At 46.3% G+C, this 22,058-nt stretch overlaps 1 protein-coding gene across 9 annotated transcripts in view; it reads left to right on the forward strand.

The window, feature by feature from the left end:
* The window catches only part of ACACA (acetyl-CoA carboxylase alpha), a 146,114-nt gene that overhangs the window by 102,857 nt on the left and 21,199 nt on the right, over positions 1-22,058 (forward strand). For all 9 annotated transcript variants that reach the window (XM_075771715.1, XM_075771716.1, XM_075771720.1 and 6 more), the window contains 5 exons: positions 9,477-9,620; positions 10,366-10,486; positions 12,975-13,071; positions 16,728-16,824; positions 17,509-17,644. In XM_075771715.1, the coding sequence (XP_075627830.1) occupies positions 9,477-9,620; positions 10,366-10,486; positions 12,975-13,071; positions 16,728-16,824; positions 17,509-17,644 (595 nt within the window). The remainder of the gene's footprint in view (positions 1-9,476; positions 9,621-10,365; positions 10,487-12,974; positions 13,072-16,727; positions 16,825-17,508; positions 17,645-22,058) is intronic.

The following is a 22,058-nucleotide window of genomic DNA, read 5'->3' on the forward strand; positions in this document are numbered from 1 at the left end:
GGTAGGACGTCTGAAGCGGTCATCACTTCTGGAGGTGAAGGGAAGAATCTAACCAGCAGGCTGTTCTGTTTCTGCTCCCTCCTGTTTAGCTATTTTTCCCCCAAACTCTCCAGGCTTGGCCTGCCCAAATGATGGATCAGGCCCTCAACCTGCGTGTGCTCGGCCCCGGGGCACCGCACTGTTGGCCTGGCTTGTCCTGAACATCCAAGTGTGCCAAGTGTGAGCTTGACAAGTACCGCCTGCCAGGAGTATATTAGGTACCTGTAGGGAAAGAGGCAGTGAAGACGAAGAGTCAGAAACCACTAAAATATGAAATAAAAAACGCCCACAGTTCCAAACCAGAAGTCTGGGCTTCGTTTGCCAGTCTGCAGCCAACTGCCTGCCTGGTGCTGGTCTGACATTTTTGATCAGAGTGGGTGTAACAGCAGTTACCTGCTGACAGCTTGGTCTTGAAACCTTCATTCGTTTGTATTTGCAAAGTGTTTTGAGCTCATCAGGTGGAAAGTACCTGCCAGCAGTGGTGCATTGGCAGGGCAGGTAACCCCATCCGCAGGATTTCTTTCTGGGGAAGTTTTTGCCTTCCAAATGATCTTAATTTAAACAATGTGTTTGCTTGTATAACCTATTCCAGACCTGAAGGAGCTCAGGAACCAATTTACCAGATTAGTAACGCACTATTTCTGGCCCTCTGAATTGATGTTTTTTAGGAGGAGAACACATTTCTGAGGACCAGCTTTAAGAGGGTGTTAGTGAGATGAACGGATTAGTGGAAACTTGGTGGTTTGCCAATGCGATATGCAAATATCCAAGAAACTTCTAAGCCTAGTACCAGCAATTGTCCAATGACCTTTCCCGAGTACATCGTTCATTAATGCAGACACTGCTTGTGCATGGTTAAGACGTTAACATGATCGGTGCCGTACCGTGTCAAGGTAGCGTAGTGTATGTGTCAATTATGTGGCTGTGGATGAGTCCCCGAGGACTTGTTGATACAACAGACCATAATTGCTGCAAGGATCGTTTTGACAATCTGCATTTAAAACCCAACACCCAAACCACCCCTTTGCATGGGGCCAGAAGAGAATATCCTTGTATTTTAAATTCAGTCCTGAATTGTACTGACTGTCACAGCCAGAACTGAGATCGGCGTGGCTGCTTTTGGGGAGGTTTTTGGTTTTGCCAGTGCAGAACCGCAGCAGGATTGCCGCTGAACTGGTGGGAGCATCCGCACGGCAGGTAGAGGAGCAGTGTGTATGTGAGCTGGCTTGAAACCAGCTCGCTCGGGTGGTGGTTACCCCCAGGTGTAAGCTGTGCAGACACAAGTTGGTTTTGGAGGCACTTCAGCCAGCATGGCTCTCTGACGTCGGTTGTTCTTCATGTCTTCTGACTGACGCGTGGACATACCCTGCCTGGGTGTCGGGATGTCGTTTGGCCTGGCGCTGACCTGATGTCTGCAGGTCTCGGCTGAGGGACGCCGCAGAACTTGTTGGGTGCCGTGGGACTCGAGTTAACGGGGTGAGACCACAGGTCAAGGGCTTGGGAGGAACAGGCAGAGCTGCTCGGGGTGCTGTGCCCGCGCAAGGGGCTGCTGGGTCAGCTCTGAGGAGCTCTGGTCTGAGGAATCGATGCTTACACAGTCTGTCCTGCGTGAGTGATTGGTCCTCGGTATTGCGAGCAGTAATATTTACCCTTCAATTTCACGATCTGGAAAAATAAATAAAAGCCTCGTGAGACTGATGCTGCTTGGGGGTTTTACTGTAAAATACGGAATGTGGAAAGCTCTTTTTTTGAGATTCAAGGCAGGGATAGCTCAGTATCTGCTCAAGATGACTCCAGTCTTGGGATTAGATCAAAGCAATCATGTGAGAGCAATCATGTGAGTTAGAACAGCAAGTGCCATCCCTGTCATTCAAAGAAGCATTATAATTATTAATGCATGATATGAATCTTTCTGTAGTGGCACAGCAAGACCATTAGGAAGATACGTATGGGCGCAGGGTGTTTGAGAATGCTAATCAAAGAGGGTCTAGGAAATGTCAAACAGAAACCGACACTTGAGCAGCATTCGCTGTCAGTCGGTTCCTCTCGTGGATCTCACCAAGGTTACCCCGCTCTTGGCTCCCGTGGTGGGGGAAGCAGGAGGGGCCGCTGCCGTGCCTCGGGTGGTTACGGCGGGGGACGTGGGCTCTTAGAACCGATGCAGGACCTCAGGTCGTTGGAGGTCTCCCTGGCGTGGGTCGCCATTGCTTGCACCCCAGCAAAGCCAGGCTGGCTTGAGAGCCAAGGTCAGAGTAGAGCTCTTGGAAGAGTCAGTCTCACATTAGCAATATTGGGCAATAGGGAAGAGCGGAATTTGTATTTTTGAATGCCGGTGAGAGGCATTAACTGCTGGGAGCGCCTGGTTGGTGGCAGTCCTGGTAACACAAAGGTCTTTGCTCTGCGTGGAGAAATTAATGTAAGCAGGATGGATGCCTGGACTTCAGACGAGTGCAAATAAACAGCCACCACTCTCCATTTCTACATTTTATTTTTAATTGCCTTTCTTTAAGTGGTGATATTTGTGTATTGTTCCCATTAGAGACAATTTACGTTCCAGGCATCGCATTATCAGTCCCTTTATGTTTGCTTAGGGAAGAAAGTCTAATAGATTTCTGTTGACTTTTTTTTTTCCTCCCTCCTTCTATCATTTTTAATATGGATCTTGATCAGTTTATCTATGTGGATGGGGGCCTGTGCTGTGGGGGCTGTGTGTGTATTTATTCCTGCTAAAGAGGAGTTTAGCATAGTGGCTATATCCTGCCTATCTAAATCTCTTCCCGTACCTTCCGGGGAAACTCTTATTTATGCTAAACCCTATCGATGTTTCCCGTAACCTGGACTGTATCCCAGTTCCTGGTGATCCTGCAGGGTCTGTCATTACTGGAGCGTTAACTCCGGTGCCTGATGTTCCACTGGAGCTGAACAGAAAAAGGCACTTTTCAAGCATGTCCCATAACAACTGGTCCTGACCTCCCCCCTCTTGGGGTGTCCCTGGGAGGAGGATATTGGGGTGACCTGCCTGTGGGTCTTTTCTGCAGTGAATTGCAGAGAAATGATCCACCATCCTGGAAACTCGAGTGGGAACTCTAGAAATGGCATTGGAGAATTGTCACTTCTCGCATGATTAAGCCTAAACCCACGCTGCAACGTGACCAAAGTTTCACTCTCCTGGTGACAGAGGTACCTGCACCGCAGCCTGTCCCCTGGATGGACCCTGTACGAGGGTTCTGCTGGGCTCCAGAAGGAGACCAAGGCAATGACCAAACCAAGATCTTTAAGTATCGTTAATACTGTTCAGAGGGCTAGTGTCTAGATTAGGGAACCCCGAACTGAGACAGGTGGGATTTATGAGTGTTTCACCATGTAGAATAGGGGGCTGTAATTTTAGTTTGCAAAGTATATTGAGTCCTTTTGATTTACCACTGACTGATGGAGTGACCTTGAGCAAAACAGGCAGTCTCCCTACACTGTGAAAGGAGAGCTAGGCAGGAATTTTTTGACAATACATTTTTCATTTGAAAATGCTAGTTCACTGAAACTGGAACTCTTCAGGAAAAAGTATCAGTTTTGGTGAATTTCTCATTTGGAATTTTTTTGGTCAAATCAAAAATTTTTTTGTTTTGGTTTGGTTTTTTCCCTCTCCCCAACTGACTTTTCTTTCCAAATTAATTTTTATTTCTAATACCTACAACAAATATTTCAGAAGTCAAAATATTTGTTCAGATCTCAAGATTGCAAAATTTGATTTTTCTGTTGCAATCCAGAAATTTTCAAAAATCCTCATCAATTATTGCAAGATGGAAAAACTGTTTCCTCCCAAAAACGGTCCATCTTGCCATCGGCAAACAGATAGAGTGCCTCTTCTGTATCCTATCGGCCGTGGAGCCCCGCTCCCTTTGCAGCAGTAAGGGGCTTTGGGATCTTCAGGCAGAAGGTGGTGTAGAAAGGGCAGCTGCAGTCGCAGTGTCCATCTGGACGCGTCTTCCCCTGCTGCCTCCGAGGTGAAGTGCAGTTGCTTTTTCCCCTTCCCCCTTCCGATCTCACCAAATTAAAGGAAGAAAAAGACTCCACCAGCAAGACCTGCTTCTGGATTTGCAGTCAGTAGCCATCTCCAATAACCATCAGGCTGTCAGCTTCCCCCCCACCTCCCCCTGCCTCCCACCTCCCCCATCACTCACCAAAGGAAAAAAAGAGCTGGAGCCACAGCTTGAAATATATCATGCAATAGTGTATCATGAATTTCTTGTGAATCACATTGGTGAAGCAGGTTTATTTATTTCTGAGACTTTAAATCAATACAAAGTAGGTCTCTTAGTTCTGAAGCTGGGATGGAGTGTGAAAAAATGAGCCCATTGTACTCTTAAAACTTTGGGGAAAGGAGATGACAGCTATATAATTCCATTTACCAGGCACTAGGGGCTTTAATGTGAAGGTGACAGGGAGCTCTTTGTGCATTTAGAGCACCATATCTTCTAAATAAAAGATCTGTAGACTTGATAGTGGAGTATAGCTCTGACTTTAATAATCTCCAAGCATTAGACCGAGCCAATATGTTCCCAAGTCAGAAGGGTCCCCCACCGAACGCTCGTAAATTAAAAGTGCAGGAACTGCACACGTTCGTGGATTAGAAATGCAAGAAGCGCAGTCCGTCTCCAGGCAGAGAGAGGTGTCTGCGCTCGCGCCGCCGTGCGAATAGGCTGACGGCTGGGGAACGGTCTGCTCGGGAGCACGGCTCTTGCTGGCATCCTACCTCAGCTTGGGTCTCCTGCTCAGCATTGCTGCTATTTTACCCTCTAATGACACGATACATGTGGGGGGGAGAGCTGAGTGATAGAAATGAACACTGTAAGATCTGTTGAGGCTTGACTGCACATAATAGCAGTCAGGTTTTAAGTTCCTACATTGTGTTTTCTGATGAGACATTCATTCTGATCATTTCTGCCTGTTTATGAAAAATAGGCTATTTATAGTATGTGCATGCGCCTTTTCTGCTTCAGGTTTCTGGCAGATAATATAAATTGTGGGATGGGAATTGCAATTATTGAAATTATTCAGATAAAAATCTGGCACTTATATTTGATATAAACACATGATATGCTCTGAATAATAACAGCACTTATGTTACATAATGATTCCCATTCAAGCCCTCTGCCGTCATTTTTTCAGATCTTTCATCTTTGATGAAACATAGGAGCCAATCGAGTGTGCAGCCAAACCAGCTTTGTGGTGAATGTCTCAACTAACTAGCAGCTCAGTTTCCGATAAGGAGTACAGAGAAGGCAGCTGGTCATCACGGGTTTGAGTGCTAGAAAATGATCAGTATGCACAGGACGTGCCTATAAACCTGTTGAGGACGGGCTTTTAAAGGCTGGAAAACCTGCAGGAATCCTGGCTCTCCTTTGTACTTTCCAAAAGATCCCCTGAAGTAAAAAGAAATGCGGTTTCCCATTACGGTAGGGAGAGCGGCTTTTGGAGGACCGAATGAAGTAAGTGTTGCCCGTGTTGCCCGTGTGCTTTGTAAGCACGTGGTGTCGACGGTTGCATTATCTGGAATAGAGTGTGTGTTGTTGTAATCGTGGGTGGAGCTTTAACACGTGCAGTTCTAGATCTAACACTTCCTTTTGACCGCATCACTGATGTCCTCATCCTTTTTGCTGCGAAGGGGGCACAGGGGAAGCGTTTTGTCCTGCGTACCCTGTTAAACGCAATGCTTTCTGCATGCTTGAAAGGTGTCTCATCAGGAGCAGAGGAAGGGGAGACTGAGCGGCTCATCCGAATCCCACCTGGGTCCCTTGTGACCAGGAGGCTGTTTGGTATCAAATCCGAAAGGAGTAGGTAGGTGGTGGCCCTCCTGCTGTACTGGTTGCGGTTGACGTTAGTGCTTGCAGGGGAAAGGGTGCTGCTGGAGGGGACAGCAGACCTGGCTGGCAGCACCTTCCGGCGGAGGGAGGCAGCGCTTGCTGCACCTCACTCGGAAACGTCAGACCGGCTGCTGCTGAAGTGGGGAAAAAAGGAAATTGTATCCAAAACGCAAAGGCACTGGGATAACGTGCGGGAAAGGAGTAGTAACAGAAGTGAAGGGTCCTCGCTTCAGAAAGGACAAGTTTGGGATCTCTGCGTGGGAACGGTCACCCTCAGCAGCTTCCTCTGGTAACGTGTCAAACTCCGGGTGGACAGAAACGTGGTTTCTGGGTTTCCGAGTTTTCGTAGGTGGAAAGAATTTTAATTTAAAGCAAATTTTTCTGGTGCCAGAAGCTTACTGTCTGGTGCTTTGCTGTTCGCGGCTGCTCTTTTTTGTCTGTTTTTGCCATCAGATTAAGCACAAGATCAGAGGTCAAATATTGCCAATACTCAGGTATACGTGTGTTGTGTATCTGAGCTTTAAAATCCCGGAACCTGTTCTTTCCCAGCCCTCTTGCTGGACCTTTCTTGATCCCTGGTCTATGGCTGCTGACTCCGGTAGCTGCATCTTTGACTGTTCCCTGGAGTGCTAGTAACCTTTCTCTGGGAAGGGCCTGCTCTGCAGACTTAACCCTTCCTCGCGCGCGTTTGGTCGTTAAGCAGATGCCTTCTATAAGTCTTGGGCTAATGATACTTTCGCTTCCTAACCTCCTACTTCATGCGACTCAGTGTACCTCCCCGGCGGAGCCACACTCTCAGGGTTTGAAGTTTACCGTTTTGACCGATACCGGTCGTATCAGACACAGGGTTTAATCCTGTGCACTCTCTTCTCCCACGGGTTTGTTTCTAGCATTGCCTAACTGGTTTAGCAACATTTGTAAATGCACTCGTGCCTCTGCTGACCACGTGTCTTGTTGAGGAATATCCGAATCCTTTAATTGCAGAAGGATCAGTTTTGGATTCTCCAGCAGATGTATTCTCTTTCACCCTTGGATATTTTCTTGCGGAAACATTTATACAGCAATATGCATTGCACCATTTAAGATTGTTAATTGGAGATTGAATTACTTGTCAGCCTTTAAAAATGTAGTCCTCTGAGGTCAGAGATGAGGTGGTTAGCAGAGCTGAATGGATGAGCTATCGCATTCATTTTTTTCCCAAGCCCCGCGCTCGTTGTCTGTAAGCTGGCTAGCCCTTCAGTGCCTTTTGACCTCTGGCACCCAATTCAGTCTGCAGCTGCATGTGCGAAACGAGTTGGCAGGATCTCCGGCCGCCCCTGCGAAGACGGAAGAGCGCACGTGCAGAAGCAGGCCAGGGGACCAGCACCCAGCCTGGCCGCAGCCCTGGAAGAGCGCCTTGGCTGCACGGGTTCCGCACCGGGGAGCTTGCTTTGCATTTAGGCTGTGCTTAAGTCAGGGTCTGATTTAGAGCTTGCGTGTGCCCATATTGCACGTCCCTCCCGCTGCACTCAGCAGAGGTGCAAGCGCACGTGTGCGGACATATATATATATATGTCATACAAATGAAGGCAGCGAGCGCTCGTCGATACAACTTTTAAATGCAGCTTGGGACTACGTTGCCTCTGCTGACAAACATTGACGAGTAAAGGCTACGCTCGCTCAGCGTTACAGAGGGATTGCGGTCGCACAGCCCCTCACAATGCTCTGCCACTTCACGGAAATGTCTGGAGCGCTCGGGAAAAGGAACTGCATATTTATCTTGATCTCCAAAAAGGGATTTAAGGGCGAGAGCAGGCGGTATATTAGACTGTTTTCATTGCCTGTCAGCGGTGGTAAACCTGAGCTGTCTACAGTGTCTCTAGATAAGCAGCAGCAGAGGCCCATTTTGCATGTACATACGTTTGCATTAGTTCATAGATGGGGAGTTTAAATCCTCTTTATTTTTATTTTCCTCTGTGGAAGGCATTTAGCTAGCCTTGTGCCTGGCATCTCGAGGCCTGTGCTTCTCTGTTCCTTGAACCTAAATCTATGCTGCTGTCTTTTCTACTGTGCCTTTTCATGGCACTGATTTTGACAGAGGAAGATGAAGGTGTTTGAGCTCAGAAGGGAGACCCGGGAACCCCTCTGTGTAAAACCACAATGCTTGCATTGACTTCTGAATTTCGGGGCTGGTTGCCTAACTTCTGTGCCTTGGTTTCTCCTGTCCGTAAACCTCGACTGACATCTGTCTCACAGGGAGTTTTGTGAGGATCGTCCCGTGCTTGTAAAATGCTGGGTTTTGTGAAATGTCAGACCGCTGGGCCTTTTCTCCTCCAAAGGAAAATAAATTCGGAGTTAGCAAGCGATAACTTTGTGCCTTACGGGTTAGGCAGTGCTTTAGGTGGGCACGGTGTCTCCCTGACCCTAGCCGTGATTAACTGACGTTGTGCAGGAAGAAAGCTCATTGATCTAGCGTAGTGTTATAACCAGATCAAAATCTTCTGTTTTCATATCCCTTTATTTAGCACCTTCTTAACTTCAACCCAAAAGGTCAAATCCTGAGAAACGTGGAGTTCCTCTGTACCATGGGTGAGATGAGTTACGTCCCGGGCGCTCGTTGTAGGACTTCAGGTGTTTTGCCCTCGTGAGGATGAAGTCAGACCCAAGCATCCCTTCCGTAAGGACCGGGTTGTCTCGGGCTCCGGGCTGCTCCTCTCTCGGGGAAGCCTTTCCTCCTAAAATGAGCTGCGCTGGTTGTTTGGTGGGGGAGGGCAGGTTGTTTGTGCGTGTTTAAAGGTTTTTTTAAGATCTAAATGAAGCAGGTATGTAATGCCCTCTTGTCTGTTAGAAAGACTCAACCCATAAAAATAACAAACGGCATGTATTTGCTAGAATGTCAAAGTTATGAGTTTATTTTGTAATGATGTGCTCCTGCCTTCATGAGGTAAACTGGCCGTGGCAGAGGTGTTATTAGTAATATGGACTCAGTGGAGCAGAAAGCCGAGTGACCGAGAGATCAGTGTATCAGTCAGCAAGAGGGCAAATGGAAAGAGACAGCAGGAGAATGAGAAAAGAGCTGCGGTGCCTGGGCTGAGATTAGAGATGGAGCCGTGCAAGAGAACTGGAAGCCCAGCAGTCAGAGTCCTATTCTTTCCCGTCTCTCCAAGGAGCTGGTGGGGCTTTGTGTTTGCTATACCCGTCTTTCTGCACGGTGTTGGTTTTTTCCCCAGTTAAAGGTTTAAATGGGACCACCCTACCGGTTGTCTTAGAGCGATTTTGAATTAGTGAGCTGAGCTCTGGTCAGCGCCCAGGAGACTTGGTCACGTATGAGCTCCACTGCTGCTTGGGGAAGGGCAAGTCGTGTAACTGCCCTCTGCCTCAGTTTCCCCACTTGTATCACTCCCCTTGAGGATCGCTGTTCATAAGATCTTACCTGCTCACAGGGCTTGGGCAGGTCTGTTGTGAGCGGTTTGTTCCATCTCTTGGTGTTGAAGCGATCACGACTTGCTGCAGGGATGGGCTTGTATGTATCTCCTTAGCCAACGCCTCCTTGCCACATCCCATCCTCTGATGGTTTCCCTGTTTTCCTTTCAAAAGGTGCTTGGACGGGAAGTTTATACCTCCAACAACCAGCTGGGCGGGATCCAGATAATGCACAACAACGGAGTGACGCATGGCACTGTGTGTGATGATTTTGAAGGAGTCTACACTATTCTGCAGTGGCTTTCCTACATGCCAAAGGTAATTCCTGGCCCTGCAGGAGTGCAAGGTGCCATTCCCCATTTGCTTTGTTCGCAGGGTTTTGGGGGGTGGGGGGGGGATCTCTGTATCGGTGGGGTTACTCTGTGTTTGTAGCAAAATGCTTTAGGCTCATGATGGAGGCTGTTAAGCGTTATGGTATCGGAGCATACAAAGTAGTTTTTCTCTTAAAGCGCTGCAGGAGCTGGGATGCGGGGCAGCCTGGCTCTGCCTGGGGTGATTTCACGTCACTCCCCTGGCGTGCTGCCCTCAGCGCTCTGGGCGGCAGGATTTTATGTGAGCAGAGGATCATCTCTTACGGAAAAGACTCTCAAAGTTCCCCTCCGAGGCAGTAATTTGTAGGAGTTGATGTGTACGTGTAAGCTGCTCTGCAGCCAGGAAGGCAGCAACAAGAACACGCGGGTCACCTTCCTTCAGGAAAGAGTGCATAGAATGAGTCAGGTGCCCTGGTCGCCTTTCAAAAATTAAATTGCAACCCCTCGCTAATGCTGGCTATGCCTGAAGTTCAAGAGCAAATGAAGTACATTGTTTGCCATGTGATGCCAAAGGAGGGTTTGAGAGAGTGTGTGGAGCACCTTGGAAGTTTCTTCAGGCTCTGGGATCGCGTCAGGTGGAGGATTGTGCAGTGGCGAGGAGGAAGAGGACTCCGACCAGGTCCTTTAGCACTGATGTTCGGTGCAAAGCCATGCAGGAGAATTACTTCTTTCAATGTTTTTTTTTCCCTTAGAGCGTGTACAGCCCTGTTCCTATCCTCAAAGTGAAGGATCCCATAGACAGAACCATAGAGTTTGTTCCTACCAAGACTCCCTATGATCCTCGCTGGATGCTGGCCGGACGCCCAAATCCAAGTACGTAGGTCTTTGGTAGCCAGGATGTGCAATAATGCGTCTTGTTTCAAACTGTTCGTTTAGGCTTTATGTCTGCAATCCAAATATATGTCAGAGCTTATGAAGTAGCTAGTGCTGAGCAATTTGAATATAATATATAAAAATAGCATGTAAATTCTGAGTGCTTGAGGACACGTACAATTATTAGTTACTTTTATAGGTTTTCCTTTTTTGTATGGTTCAGAGGAACGTCTGTATATAAAGGGTCTGTATGCTAAAGGAGTCACGGTATTCCTGCAGATCTTGGAGGATAGTTATATTGGGAATGCTGCAAACCATTGAACCTCCATGCATGCTTTTGGGGTTGTGCAGCCTGTGTACGTACAAGCTGCAAACTGGGTGACCATTATGCCTGCTGTTATTAATGAGTTTGGGGGGCTAAAATGAGATTTGTGATAAACTAAGTTTTCTGGTTTTGGATAATATTTTTTCATCATCTCTCAAGTAATTCATCCAGCTGTCTGAGTGCAGCTAACGCTGGCTTCCAAATCGAGTGACTTCAGATTTTAATTTAGTGGAAGCGTTAAGGAAAGCAGATGATTCCCTGTGATAAGTTAAAGCAGATATCTCCTAGGTGAAAAGTTAAAGCCATTTATTAGAGGAGATATTGCCGTGATATTCTTCAAACTGACGCCCGACATGAGGCCAGAATCTAAACGATCGGCTTTGGGCTCACGATAAAGAGATAATTTTGAAATGGATGGTCACATTTTACAGTGGGGCCACAGAGGCAAGGAATGTAGAACACAGTAATTACAAGTTTGGTCTTGATAAAACACTCTCCATCCTGTTTAAGTCAGCAGAGGTTAGCTTGCTTGGATCTCCACTTTTAATTGGTTTTGGACTTGGGTTTGCAGAAGCAGAGGTGCTTGTTCAGATTAAAGCATTCCTCAGAAGCTGTGTGCCAAGGGGTAAAGCTGGGAGGGATTTTTGGTTTGGGGTTTTGTTGGGTTTTGGGTTTGTTTTTTTTTTTTTGGCAGAGCTTCACGAATCCCCAGTGGAAAGCGGGTACCCCCAGGGAGTTGTGGTTTCTGTAATAGTCTGGGTGGGTAGAGTATCTCGATGCCTTGGCTGTGGGATAGACAGCTTACGCAGGCTGGAGGACTGCAGAGCTATCTGCGTACCTTACTTGTCACCCCCCAGTCCAGCATCAGCGGTCAGCCCAAATGGAAGCTCTGAGTCGTGTCCTTACCTGTTCACCGGGGTAGGGTCCAAGCTGAAATATTGGAAAACCTTCCTGCCGTGGGCTTCCTGTCTGGAGAGTGGAAACGGTGCCGTGCCACTGCGCAGGTCGGCTTCGTGAGGCTTTACGTATTCGTAGTGTCTTCTGTGACGCTTTCCGCTTAAGAAACACAGGTGAAATTTAGAGAAATGCACTGAGAACCACCACCCTGCTTCCCATGGGGGTAACTGTCATCCTGAGAATTTTATTTGAAGGAATGTACGTGGATTGTTAGTGTACAGATCTGCTGTTGCATGTGGAGAAGTATTGCCAATATATTGGAGTTTGTGATGCTGGAGGAATCCCCGGTCTGATACTGCACTGGCTTTTTAAAGGGCAAGTAGTGCTAGTTCGCAGTTAGTAATACTAGTTTGTAGTTGGTGTGGTCAGGGTAATCAAGCCCTCGTACTTCAGAGCAGAAGCTGATTGCCTGCAAGGGTCAGGAAAAGTTTAGTTCTCTTAGAACTGCACAGTCATCTTGGTGACGTGCTCTGCAGGAACACTGACTTCTCTCAAGCATTAGGGAGTTGCTGCCTTTGGGTAAGAGAACAGGTCTGGGAGCGTGTGGTCTGACCCGGGATGGTGACTCTTCGAGCTTGCTGTAGTTCAGGGGGAGATGCATTGTCGGCTGTGGAGCGAGTAGGCTTTTGGTATGAGAGTACTTCATTTCAATTTTTCTAAAAGAATGTGTGAAACATGCTCAGATGTGTGGTCTAGTTTTAAAACATCGTAGAAATTTTTGTATTTAGTTCCTGGATTTCTTCAGCATTCTTTCTTTAAAGGAAAGATTAGGCAGAATCAAGAGAAACATGTGAGATAAGATTTAAAATAGAAATAGGCATTTTGAAAAACATCTTTAATGACTTTACTGCCTTTTGACAAATGTTTGTAGTGTCTTGAAAAAACCAGAGTTATTTATTTAAAAGCATGCGAAGTCCCTCTGCTATCCGAACCCCATCGTTTAACAATAAATGATGCTTTTGCTGATAAATGACTGTCTTTTTGCAGACTAGCAAATGAAATAAGACATGATGGCTGAAGGCAGACAAATGCTCAGCTGTCTAATGTTCCCTTGTATTATAATCTATTTAAAAATAAATAAATAAATAAACAGTGCCAAGTTCTCCAGTTGGCATTTTTAAGCAAGTTTTGGTTGTTCCTTTTATATTCTCTCTTCTTTTCATTCCTCCCTCCTCTGATATTTCCATTTTTTTCCCTTCCCTTTAGGTCAAAAAGGACAGTGGCTAAGTGGTTTCTTTGACAATGGCTCGTTCCTGGAGATCATGCAGCCCTGGGCACAGACGGTTGTGGTTGGTAGAGCAAGGTAAATTCTAAGAGGCATTTTAGACATTTGTAGAAATCAAGTTTTTGTTACGCTTTGTGTTTTTCTAGAACCTCCTTTGAAAGTGGATGACTATAAGTAAAAACAAGTCATTACTTGAATAGGATACTTCTTTACCACGCGAATGAAGCATGGACTGATTGTTTCTCCTGTTTTCCTTGGAGGTGACAGCTTTAACATGCACAAAAGCCAAAAAGAGAGAGCTTGTTAAAAATTGTAGCAGACAGTATATGCTTCCCTAGGGTACGTGGTCACGTAGCGAGGCCTTCTTGCAGCTCTGACTTGGTTGAAGGTACATTACACAGGTTATGGTTTTGCAATCTTACTTGACTTGCAAGAAAAGTTCAGCTCAAACTAGAGCAAATTGCAAGAACCTCTGTATAGAGAAGATCCTAATGTTGAGGTTTGCTCGGAATAACTTGCAGCATTTTCCGAACGAGCACCCGCCACACCTGATCTTAGTTGCTTTTCGCGATGCAGAGATAGACGTGCAGCTCCAGCGGCCTGTGGCACTTCCCCTTACCTTGCTGCGGAGTGGCACCTGTGCAGGATTCTAAACTGTTCCCCGTTGCCTCGAGATGTAGCTCCCTGCCTCGGAAATATTTGCAGCCTGGGGCGTTCTTGGTGTAGCGGGTCTGCGAAGTCTCAGAGCTGGCAGGAAGCAGAAGCCTGGAGATAGGATGGATCCTGTCTTTTGGCAGAATGCAAGTCAGAGCTGGGCTCAAAACCCCCTCAATCGCCTCTTTTCTAGTCTCTTGTATTTTTTTTTGCCCCCTCCAAAATGGCGCCGTGAGTTTCCTGATCTGATTGTCTACTTCCTCTCAGAATGAAGCCATTTTTAAAGAGTACATTTCTCTCCTTGGAGTTTCCACTGCAAGTGCTTGAGCTGCCCAAATGCAGTGTGCTTATCCTTCGTCGCTCCACGTTCCTCAGACTACCACCAGCTCTCCTCTCAAGACAGAGCTTCACACTCTTGCCTCCAGCAGACTCCCAGCTCCTAAGCGATGTCAGTGGTTTTGGTTAATTGTCAACCTTTTCTTTTTTTTTTTTTTATTAACAAGTGAGAGGGGAGAAGAAAACCTGAAGTGCCTGAATGGGATGCTGGAGGCTTCAGGTGTTGCACTTAATGAGATCCAGTCGTGCCCGTGCATGATGGGTGTTCAGAGTGCCTTTGTTCCTAGCAGAAGTCTGCATCAAAGAAAAATCTTTTATTTACAGATCTTTCACCTCCCATACTGTCAGTATCTGTCACCAAACTGGTGACCTAAGGACTGACCGTAGTGCCAGGATATCCCTGGTGATGCTGTGTTTGATCACACAGTGGGAGACAGGGAGAGACACCGCTGTTCCTGAAGCACAGCACAACGGGGACAGCCAGCTAGGCTGCCGGCCAGCATAGCCGTGAATCAACGCTGGGGCTTATCTTATCTCTGTTATGTTGATAGCACATGTGGGCCCAGAATATTTGGCACTGGGAGCTCCCATCTCTCTTTCAGACCCTTTAAAGCCACAGCTCTACAGAGTGTCCCCCTAATGGGGGTCAGAGAGCCAGAGGTCACGCTATGAAATAGCAAAGCTTCTGGCATTCACTAGAGCTCATGTGCAACGTCTCAGAGGATTGTGTCCGCTCTGGGCATCTCTGAAACGGCCACCAGGAGCTCTCTTAATATGCTAATGAAATGCTGCATAATAACTGAAGGAGGCTTCCAGATACGAGGGCGTGCTCAGCAAAATGTCCCTCTGTTGCTCTTTTCTTAAGACTTCCGAGGGTCTTTAATGGGTTTGAAACTGCCTGTGGGCTCTCCTAGTGCAGAATGTGATATGGAGAAGGACACCCATTTCCTCAGGTTACCTGTCAGGGCAGAAGGAGGACTCTGTGCTCAAGCCGGAGCAACATGGGATGCTGTGCATGCAACGTATGGATGGCACAAGCCCAGCGAGAGGAGCTGCGGCTGCACCACAGGACCATCCGTGTGCGGGTGCAGCTCAGCTCTACCTTCTTGGACTTTCATGTTGCTGACCACTGTCAGTCCCAGGGGTCTCAGTGCTGTTACCCCCTGAAGATCCATCCCTTCCGCTCAGAATATTGTCTGATCTTTATATATTGTTGAGAGGAGCCAAAAATACCTGCTGACTCCACTCTTAATTGTAGCACATAACCTTGGGATGTCCTGTGACCTTTTGATACGCTTTGGTATTTTTATCCATCATCCGTGACACTCTGAAGTTTTATCTGACAACGTCCTATAATTATTTAAAGGCTTTTAGGTTAAGCAGTATACCGGGGCGGGGGGGGTGAAGGGGGAGGAAATCAATGATTTGGCAAAGCTAGAAGGTGTCTGTCCAGGCCCATGCTCAGCTTCACTTGCAGTTCCTTCCTTCTGATTCAAGTTGCTCTGGACTCTCACATACAGGTATATATAATACAAATGAAACTGGCTTCTTTCAAAAGCAGTGGCATTTTGAAAAAACAAATATGAATGTATTCTTCTGGGATTGTTACTGTAAGTGCTGCCAAAACTCATCTTTTGTATGTATGTTTGGAATATGTGTGCTGTTGGCTGTAAATTGTCTTTTATTATTCTATGGCAACTTGTCCAGGGACACACTATAAAACAAGATGTAGCATCTTCATGTGCTAGCCTGATAAAATTTATATGAAGTATAATGGAAAACAGAAGTTGTTTTGAGCTCTTTTCAAGTTCAATAAATAACTGTAATACTTGGATAAAGATGTTCTTTATTAGGTCACATGGGCCCTAATATAGAAGTTATAAGTTACCGATTTAAGACGGCTTCTGCAATTACGGGTTTCTAGGCAGACTCTTAATCATAGTGAATGGGAATATTTTCAACCCCCTAGTGCACATCGGCCTTGTCGCTTTTTCTGCCTGCAGCGCGTCTCATCCGGCTTGAGATGGTTGAGGAGAGAGCGTAGGCTCTGCTGGGACTCCCGTCCTGGGAGTAAGCAGTTGTCATCGCAAGCGAGATGCCTTTTGTGTAAGGGAGTGGTTAGATGCTGTGGAGAGCGGAGCTGAGCATCCTCCCTGGTGCCTGCGCTCCCTGCCCATCCCGCTGTCCCTGCACCCTTCCCACCCTTACAGTCATCCTGCAGCGGAGGGTCTGCGGAGGAGACAGACGGGCAAACCCAAGCCTTCTACCCGTCGTTCACCCTAACGTCTTGGGAGAGGGAGTTTTTGTAGGTGGTGGAGGTTTAGGGTGGCTGAGACATTGGCTTTGCTTCGACATGCAGCCTGTGGGTGGATTTCATCAGCTGGCAGTGCTTGGGAATCACTGAGTCTTTGTGTTTATTTGTCATGGACCATCAGGATCAAAATCTGTATGGGATCAGGTGAAGGGTGGTGGAGATGCAGCTATACCGTTCAAAATTTGGGCTTCAGTTTATTTAATTTTTAGTGAGGTATGTGCTATTTTTTAGAACGAGATTTTGCTTTGAGAACTGTAAATTCTACTCTGAAATTTAGCCACGTGCCTAAACTCTTCAAAAAGGCCAGAAGGCTTCTTCCGCCGTTTGCTTGCATTGTCTCCCTTGAGTATTTTGATGCAAATTGGAAAAAAAAAAGTCTAGATGTGTAACAGTAGAAATGCGAATTTTGATTTGTCTCCTGTGTTACCAGGCTGGGAGGAATACCTGTAGGAGTAGTTGCCGTAGAAACGAGGACGGTGGAGCTCAGCATCCCTGCTGATCCTGCAAACCTGGACTCAGAGGCCAAGGTAGGTTGAACATGTGCTCGGTTGCCTGTTCGTCCTCTGCAAATATCTCTGCGGAAAGAGCACTTGTTTTGATGGGATATTTTTCCCCAAATGTAGGACAAAAAGTATAGCCGTTCCTTGGTGGGGTGGTAATGCATGGCAGTGGTGTTGGCCATTCCTACAGGACACACGTTCCCCAGCAGTCCTGCTTCTCCTATGACTTAGGTGAGGGCAGGGACTAGGGCCAGGAGATCTGGCAAGCAAAAATCATTTCCCTGTTCTCTTGCTGTGACCGTAGTGTTTCATGGTCTTTCTGCTCTGACGTTTTGCTTTTCTCCTGCCTGATTTCACAGCTCTGGCCCTACGTCATTTCTTTGGGGTTTTCTCCTTTGCATATCCTCTCCGCTCCCTTCTTCACCTTCTTACAGCAGTCATAGTATCAGGCTTTCCATACCACTTCTATTCTTCTTAGCTAAATCAGTGGGAACACTCCTGCTGATGTTGGTGACAGAAGGATTGTCCGGATTTTTCTGTGGGCAAGCAGATCATAAGCATTTCGTGTGCTGCATTCCTCGTCGTTAATTCCACATCACAGCTCTTGTTGCATCTGTTTCTGTATTTTTATGCTAACTCTTATGTTAATGTGTTTCATGGCTTAACAGTCTTTTTTTTTTTTTTTTTTAAATTTTTTTTTATTCCCAACAGATAATCCAGCAGGCTGGTCAGGTGTGGTTCCCTGACTCTGCCTTTAAGACTGCGCAGGCTATCAATGACTTCAACAGAGAAGGGCTGCCTCTGATGGTCTTTGCGAACTGGAGAGGCTTCTCTGGTGGAATGAAAGGTAACCATCAGCTCGGATCCCCTTTCCGCGGTGTCCCGTAGCGTGGCTTGCCTTTCGCTGCTCAGGGCACCGCTGCAAGTTCTTCTCAAAATAAGCAATGCAGTTGTGTTTCTATATGTACCCTCACGCACGGTTATAGGGACTGGCCAGATAATCTGCAGTGAGAGCAGGTAGTTGGGTGTTAACGGTGGTCTGGTTGCTAACACAAATTGCTGCTGCCAGCCTGGGCTAATTAATAATCTCAGGAATCCCTTTCTGCTTGGGAAGCTTTATATCCTTCTGCCTCAGCTTAAAATTGGGGCTGGATAAGCCAACATTATTGCATATCAGAAATGTACAGGCATATTCTGTCAAGTGGAAACGTTGTCTCGCTGCTGATTTTTCCCCCTGCAATATTGTCCTATCGAGGGCCGTCTCCCAGTTGGCTCTTGGTGGTAGTGATGTTCACATGAAGTGAACGGTCATACAACTGCTCGGTTAATACACCAGCAGTTAGATTTTTGCACCACATATTGCTACTCGAAATTTTGTGAAGTGCCAAGAATGTGAGGTTGATATTATAAAACTTAAATAAGTAGAAGATTACGGCCTCTCACCTGCATGTGGCACTTAACAGACACAGAAGGAAAGTTACAGATGCATTACACGGTAAGAGTTCCTGCTCGGGGAAGACTGGCGGGGGATGAAGGCTGCCTTGCTCTGCTGTCCCGCTAGCAGGGCAGAAAGCAATGCCATTGAGTTTGCAGGTGCAAAGATGAAAGATGGCAAAAGACGGCAAAATTCTTTCCTCTGGAAAATACCCGTTACCTTTCAGGATGGTTTCTGCTCCATGTGCTGCTACTGCGCTCCCTTGGTGACTTGCTTTCCCTACCGCAAAACTTACGGGGACATTGTTGATGTAACTTTGCTGAGCATTCGTTAAATATTATTTTGCCTCACTATGCTGTGAGATCTGTCGGCTTCGCCAGTGCCCTTTGCTGGGTTCCTCAGAAACCGAGTTTAGCTTTGGAGTTGGGACCAGAAGCCCAAGGAGGGAAAGGCAGTCCGAGGATGCTGATATTTGTATCGCACATCCCCACTTGCTACCAGCTAGGGGGGGAGGAGGAGGAAGAGCAGAGCCATTGCGGTTTGCACCGCGGTCCACGCGGTTTCCTGCATCTCGTTTGCTGTTGGGGCCTGCGTAGCAAGCGTTGGTCTCTCCTGACACTCTCTGCCTTCCTCGGGGAGATGTTTGCAGTTTTGGTTTCAGTGCTGGCTGGGGATTATGCAGGGAGGGAAAATAAACAATTACGCCACCCCTCAGTGCACACAAACACACTGCCAGGAGCCGACTGCACTGTGGGTAAAATGACTCCAAAATTGTGTGTAATGAGTAGGAAAAGATTAGAGACAGCTCTTGCTATGCTGAAAATTGACATTAGTGGAGGGGAAAAAAAAAATAAATAAAAGGGGGGGGGGGGAAACCAACCCTCTTTACTAGTCGGCCTAGGAGGTCTAATTCAAGCCGTAAAATAAATAAATAAATAACATAAATAAAGGCGTATCACAATGGTATTGGTGGTTTCCCCAATGAGCTCTATCTGGCCGGAAGGCTATTCAGCATAATGCAAAATTAAATTATAAAAACTGGCTTGAATATTTAGATGGAGGAGCCATTTGGAAGTGGTTTATTTAGGCGAACCGGCAGTGACCCACAACGGGGAGACATCAAGCGTGAAATTTACTGGAAATTAGCACCAGGGTCTTGGACTCGGCATGAATAGTTTGATAGCATGCAAATCCCCGCGACATTAAACTGCAGCGCCGCTTGTGCTACAGGGTCACTCGCAGTTGGTTTTTCATGTTTTACTTATTATTTTTTCCTGGGACAGGTTATAAATAACAATAAAAAAAATATTCAGCAGAATGAAAAGGTTGTTTTAAATCTCTGATTACCTGGATGTTGAATGATGGTATTGCTTGTATGTAATGGGTTTATGAGGGACATTATGTGTCTGCAGCCAATATATGCCTGGTGTTTACCTTCAGGTCCTATCTGATAACCCAGCCAAGCTGATGAGATCCGTTCCAGCTTTGGAGGTTCAGGGCACGCTGCCTGACACTATGGAAATGCAAAAAGCCGTCTGCAGCCTCTCTAGCATGCTCGATGCATCTGACTGCCAATATTTACACATACAGTGTAATGATAACAGCTTCCAGCAGCTTTCATGTCTCTGTGTAGTAGATGCAGATGCACAGTGCAGCTGAGCAGGCAGGCAGAGAATGGGAAAGTGTGCTGCGAACACTGTCTGCCCTACGGAATACCGACCCACGCTGCTCTTCCTAGAGTCCTTCTGCAGCATTTCCGTCTTGCAATTGGCTTGTTATGCTGAGATTTACGTTAATACAGGAATTAAATTTGGCCCAGAAATACAGTATTTAATTTTAATTTTTCCAGTCTCAGTGTAAAGCATCTTCTCTGCAAGAACAGTTGTGCAAACAGTCCGCTCTTCAAATGCGTGTGGTCGTCTTTGCTGCACAGACGGTGATGGAAGCGATTGGGTTTTGTTTTAAAATAGTGTGTTAGTTAGAGTAATAAGGGTTTATAAATTCTGCACCAAGGCATTGGGCACCATTGAGACCTGGCGTCATTTGCAGCAATTAAATTTGGTGCACTCTTTTTCCGTTGTAAGAGTGGAGAATGCAGCAAGACTGCAAATAAGAGGTAATAGTCACAGTATGGCAAATGTTTCATGGTTTCACACTCAAATACAATATTAATATAAATTGGGGGAGGTTGTGTGTTCTGGTGATTGGGCATGGGGACTATGGGCTGGTCTTTGCGGTATTTTTATGATCTTCATCAACTCTACTTATATTTTACCTCTTAAAAATAAACATTCTTTAAGAGTCCCCACTTTGCTGAAGTGGTAGGTGTAGGCAGATTGAAGAGTTGAGACGGCGGGAGGAAAAAGCCCTGCAGACGAGCAGGAACCCTTCCGTAGCCCGTGGACGCTGCGGTTCCCCTTGGCTGGTCTCTGGAGCTCAGCAGCTTCCGTGGCCTGGGGCTGTGCGCGGCTCCGCGGGGACCTTCGGTGGCGGCGGTCGGGGCGATCGTCTCCTCCTTATTTGGGGAATATTTGGTCTCCGTTAGTGGAAGCAGTTACCATAAGAAGAGGGGAAATCCTCTGCAGCAGAGAGGACTTTGCAGCCAGATCTGAAAGTATTATGGTGTATCTATAGCCCAAGAGTGCAGCAGCATGTCCACTGACCTCGGTGGAAGTGTTGAGCGTGCATGAGAAGGCGGCACTTGGTGTAAATCCATATATAAAATATTAAAACTAAGGCTGCTGGGACGTTCCGGGAAAACAAAGTGCTGTGTTGCAGGATCCCAAAAGGGGTACCTGTGTACAGAACCGCATAGTGGTGAAGTTCACGCTTCGAAAGTCTGATCCTGGAAGTAGCGTAGGCACCGAAATACCTCCCTGACCTTGCTGATGCTGCCTGGTAAACCTGAAAGGGATTTGGAGCTATGAACAGAAAGCATCAAGTTTCTCTAATTTCTCTGCTCCTCCTCTCTCTGCCCTGTTCAAACAAGTAGCGCTTCTTTTTTCTACACTTAACCTGAGTAAAATATATACCCTTGGCAAGAGTGAAAAATGTATTGCTAATTACGCAATTATTTTATTATGTAGCACTAGTAAAAAATGTCTAGTAAAGAATTAATTCAGTTAAAATAATTTGAATCAAGCAATTATTTTCTTAACACTAGAATTAGCTGAAAGTGCTTCAAGTGGTTTATTACTAGCACTACATAATAAAATAATTGTATAATTAGTAATAAATTTGTCACCCCTTTTGAGGTCTTTTTCTTTGCTCAGGACAAAGGAAAAGGTTGGAGTTTTGTTTGGTTCTCAGTCCCCACTGTCTCTGCCAGAATTTATGGTTATTTGCAATTAGAGGAAATAAATTGTTCTTCCCTTCTTCAGCATTTGACGTTTCTTAAATAAGATGAAACTCCTTTTCTTGGGTACTTGGACAACGACCTTGCAAATGAACTGGAGACATCACATCAGTGCCTATGGTGCTTATATATAGAGCAAGCGGGTGAGAGAGGTATATATAAAGCGTGTGCATGTGTACATATATATTTATATGTATGTGTGTGTACGTATATATGTAAGAGTGTGTGGGTTTTCCAAAGAGTTAAGTGCTTAACTATGTTCATGTTAATGCTTAACATTAAAGCGAGGGTTAAATGACAAGGGGACATCTTTCTTCCCCAGAAATGATGGCTTTCTCAAGTGATAGAAGGATTTTTGATTAATAAAAGTGTCTCGGTCTTTTAAGACCATTACCGAAGGCCAGCATGCGTGCTGGTACATACATGCAAGCCACTTACTTATTCTGCTCTGTGCACTGGTATTTTAATGAC

The sequence above is a fragment of the Balearica regulorum genome, chromosome 19 (genome assembly GCF_011004875.1).
Source record: "Balearica regulorum gibbericeps isolate bBalReg1 chromosome 19, bBalReg1.pri, whole genome shotgun sequence".
Lineage (NCBI taxonomy): Eukaryota > Metazoa > Chordata > Aves > Gruiformes > Gruidae > Balearica > Balearica regulorum.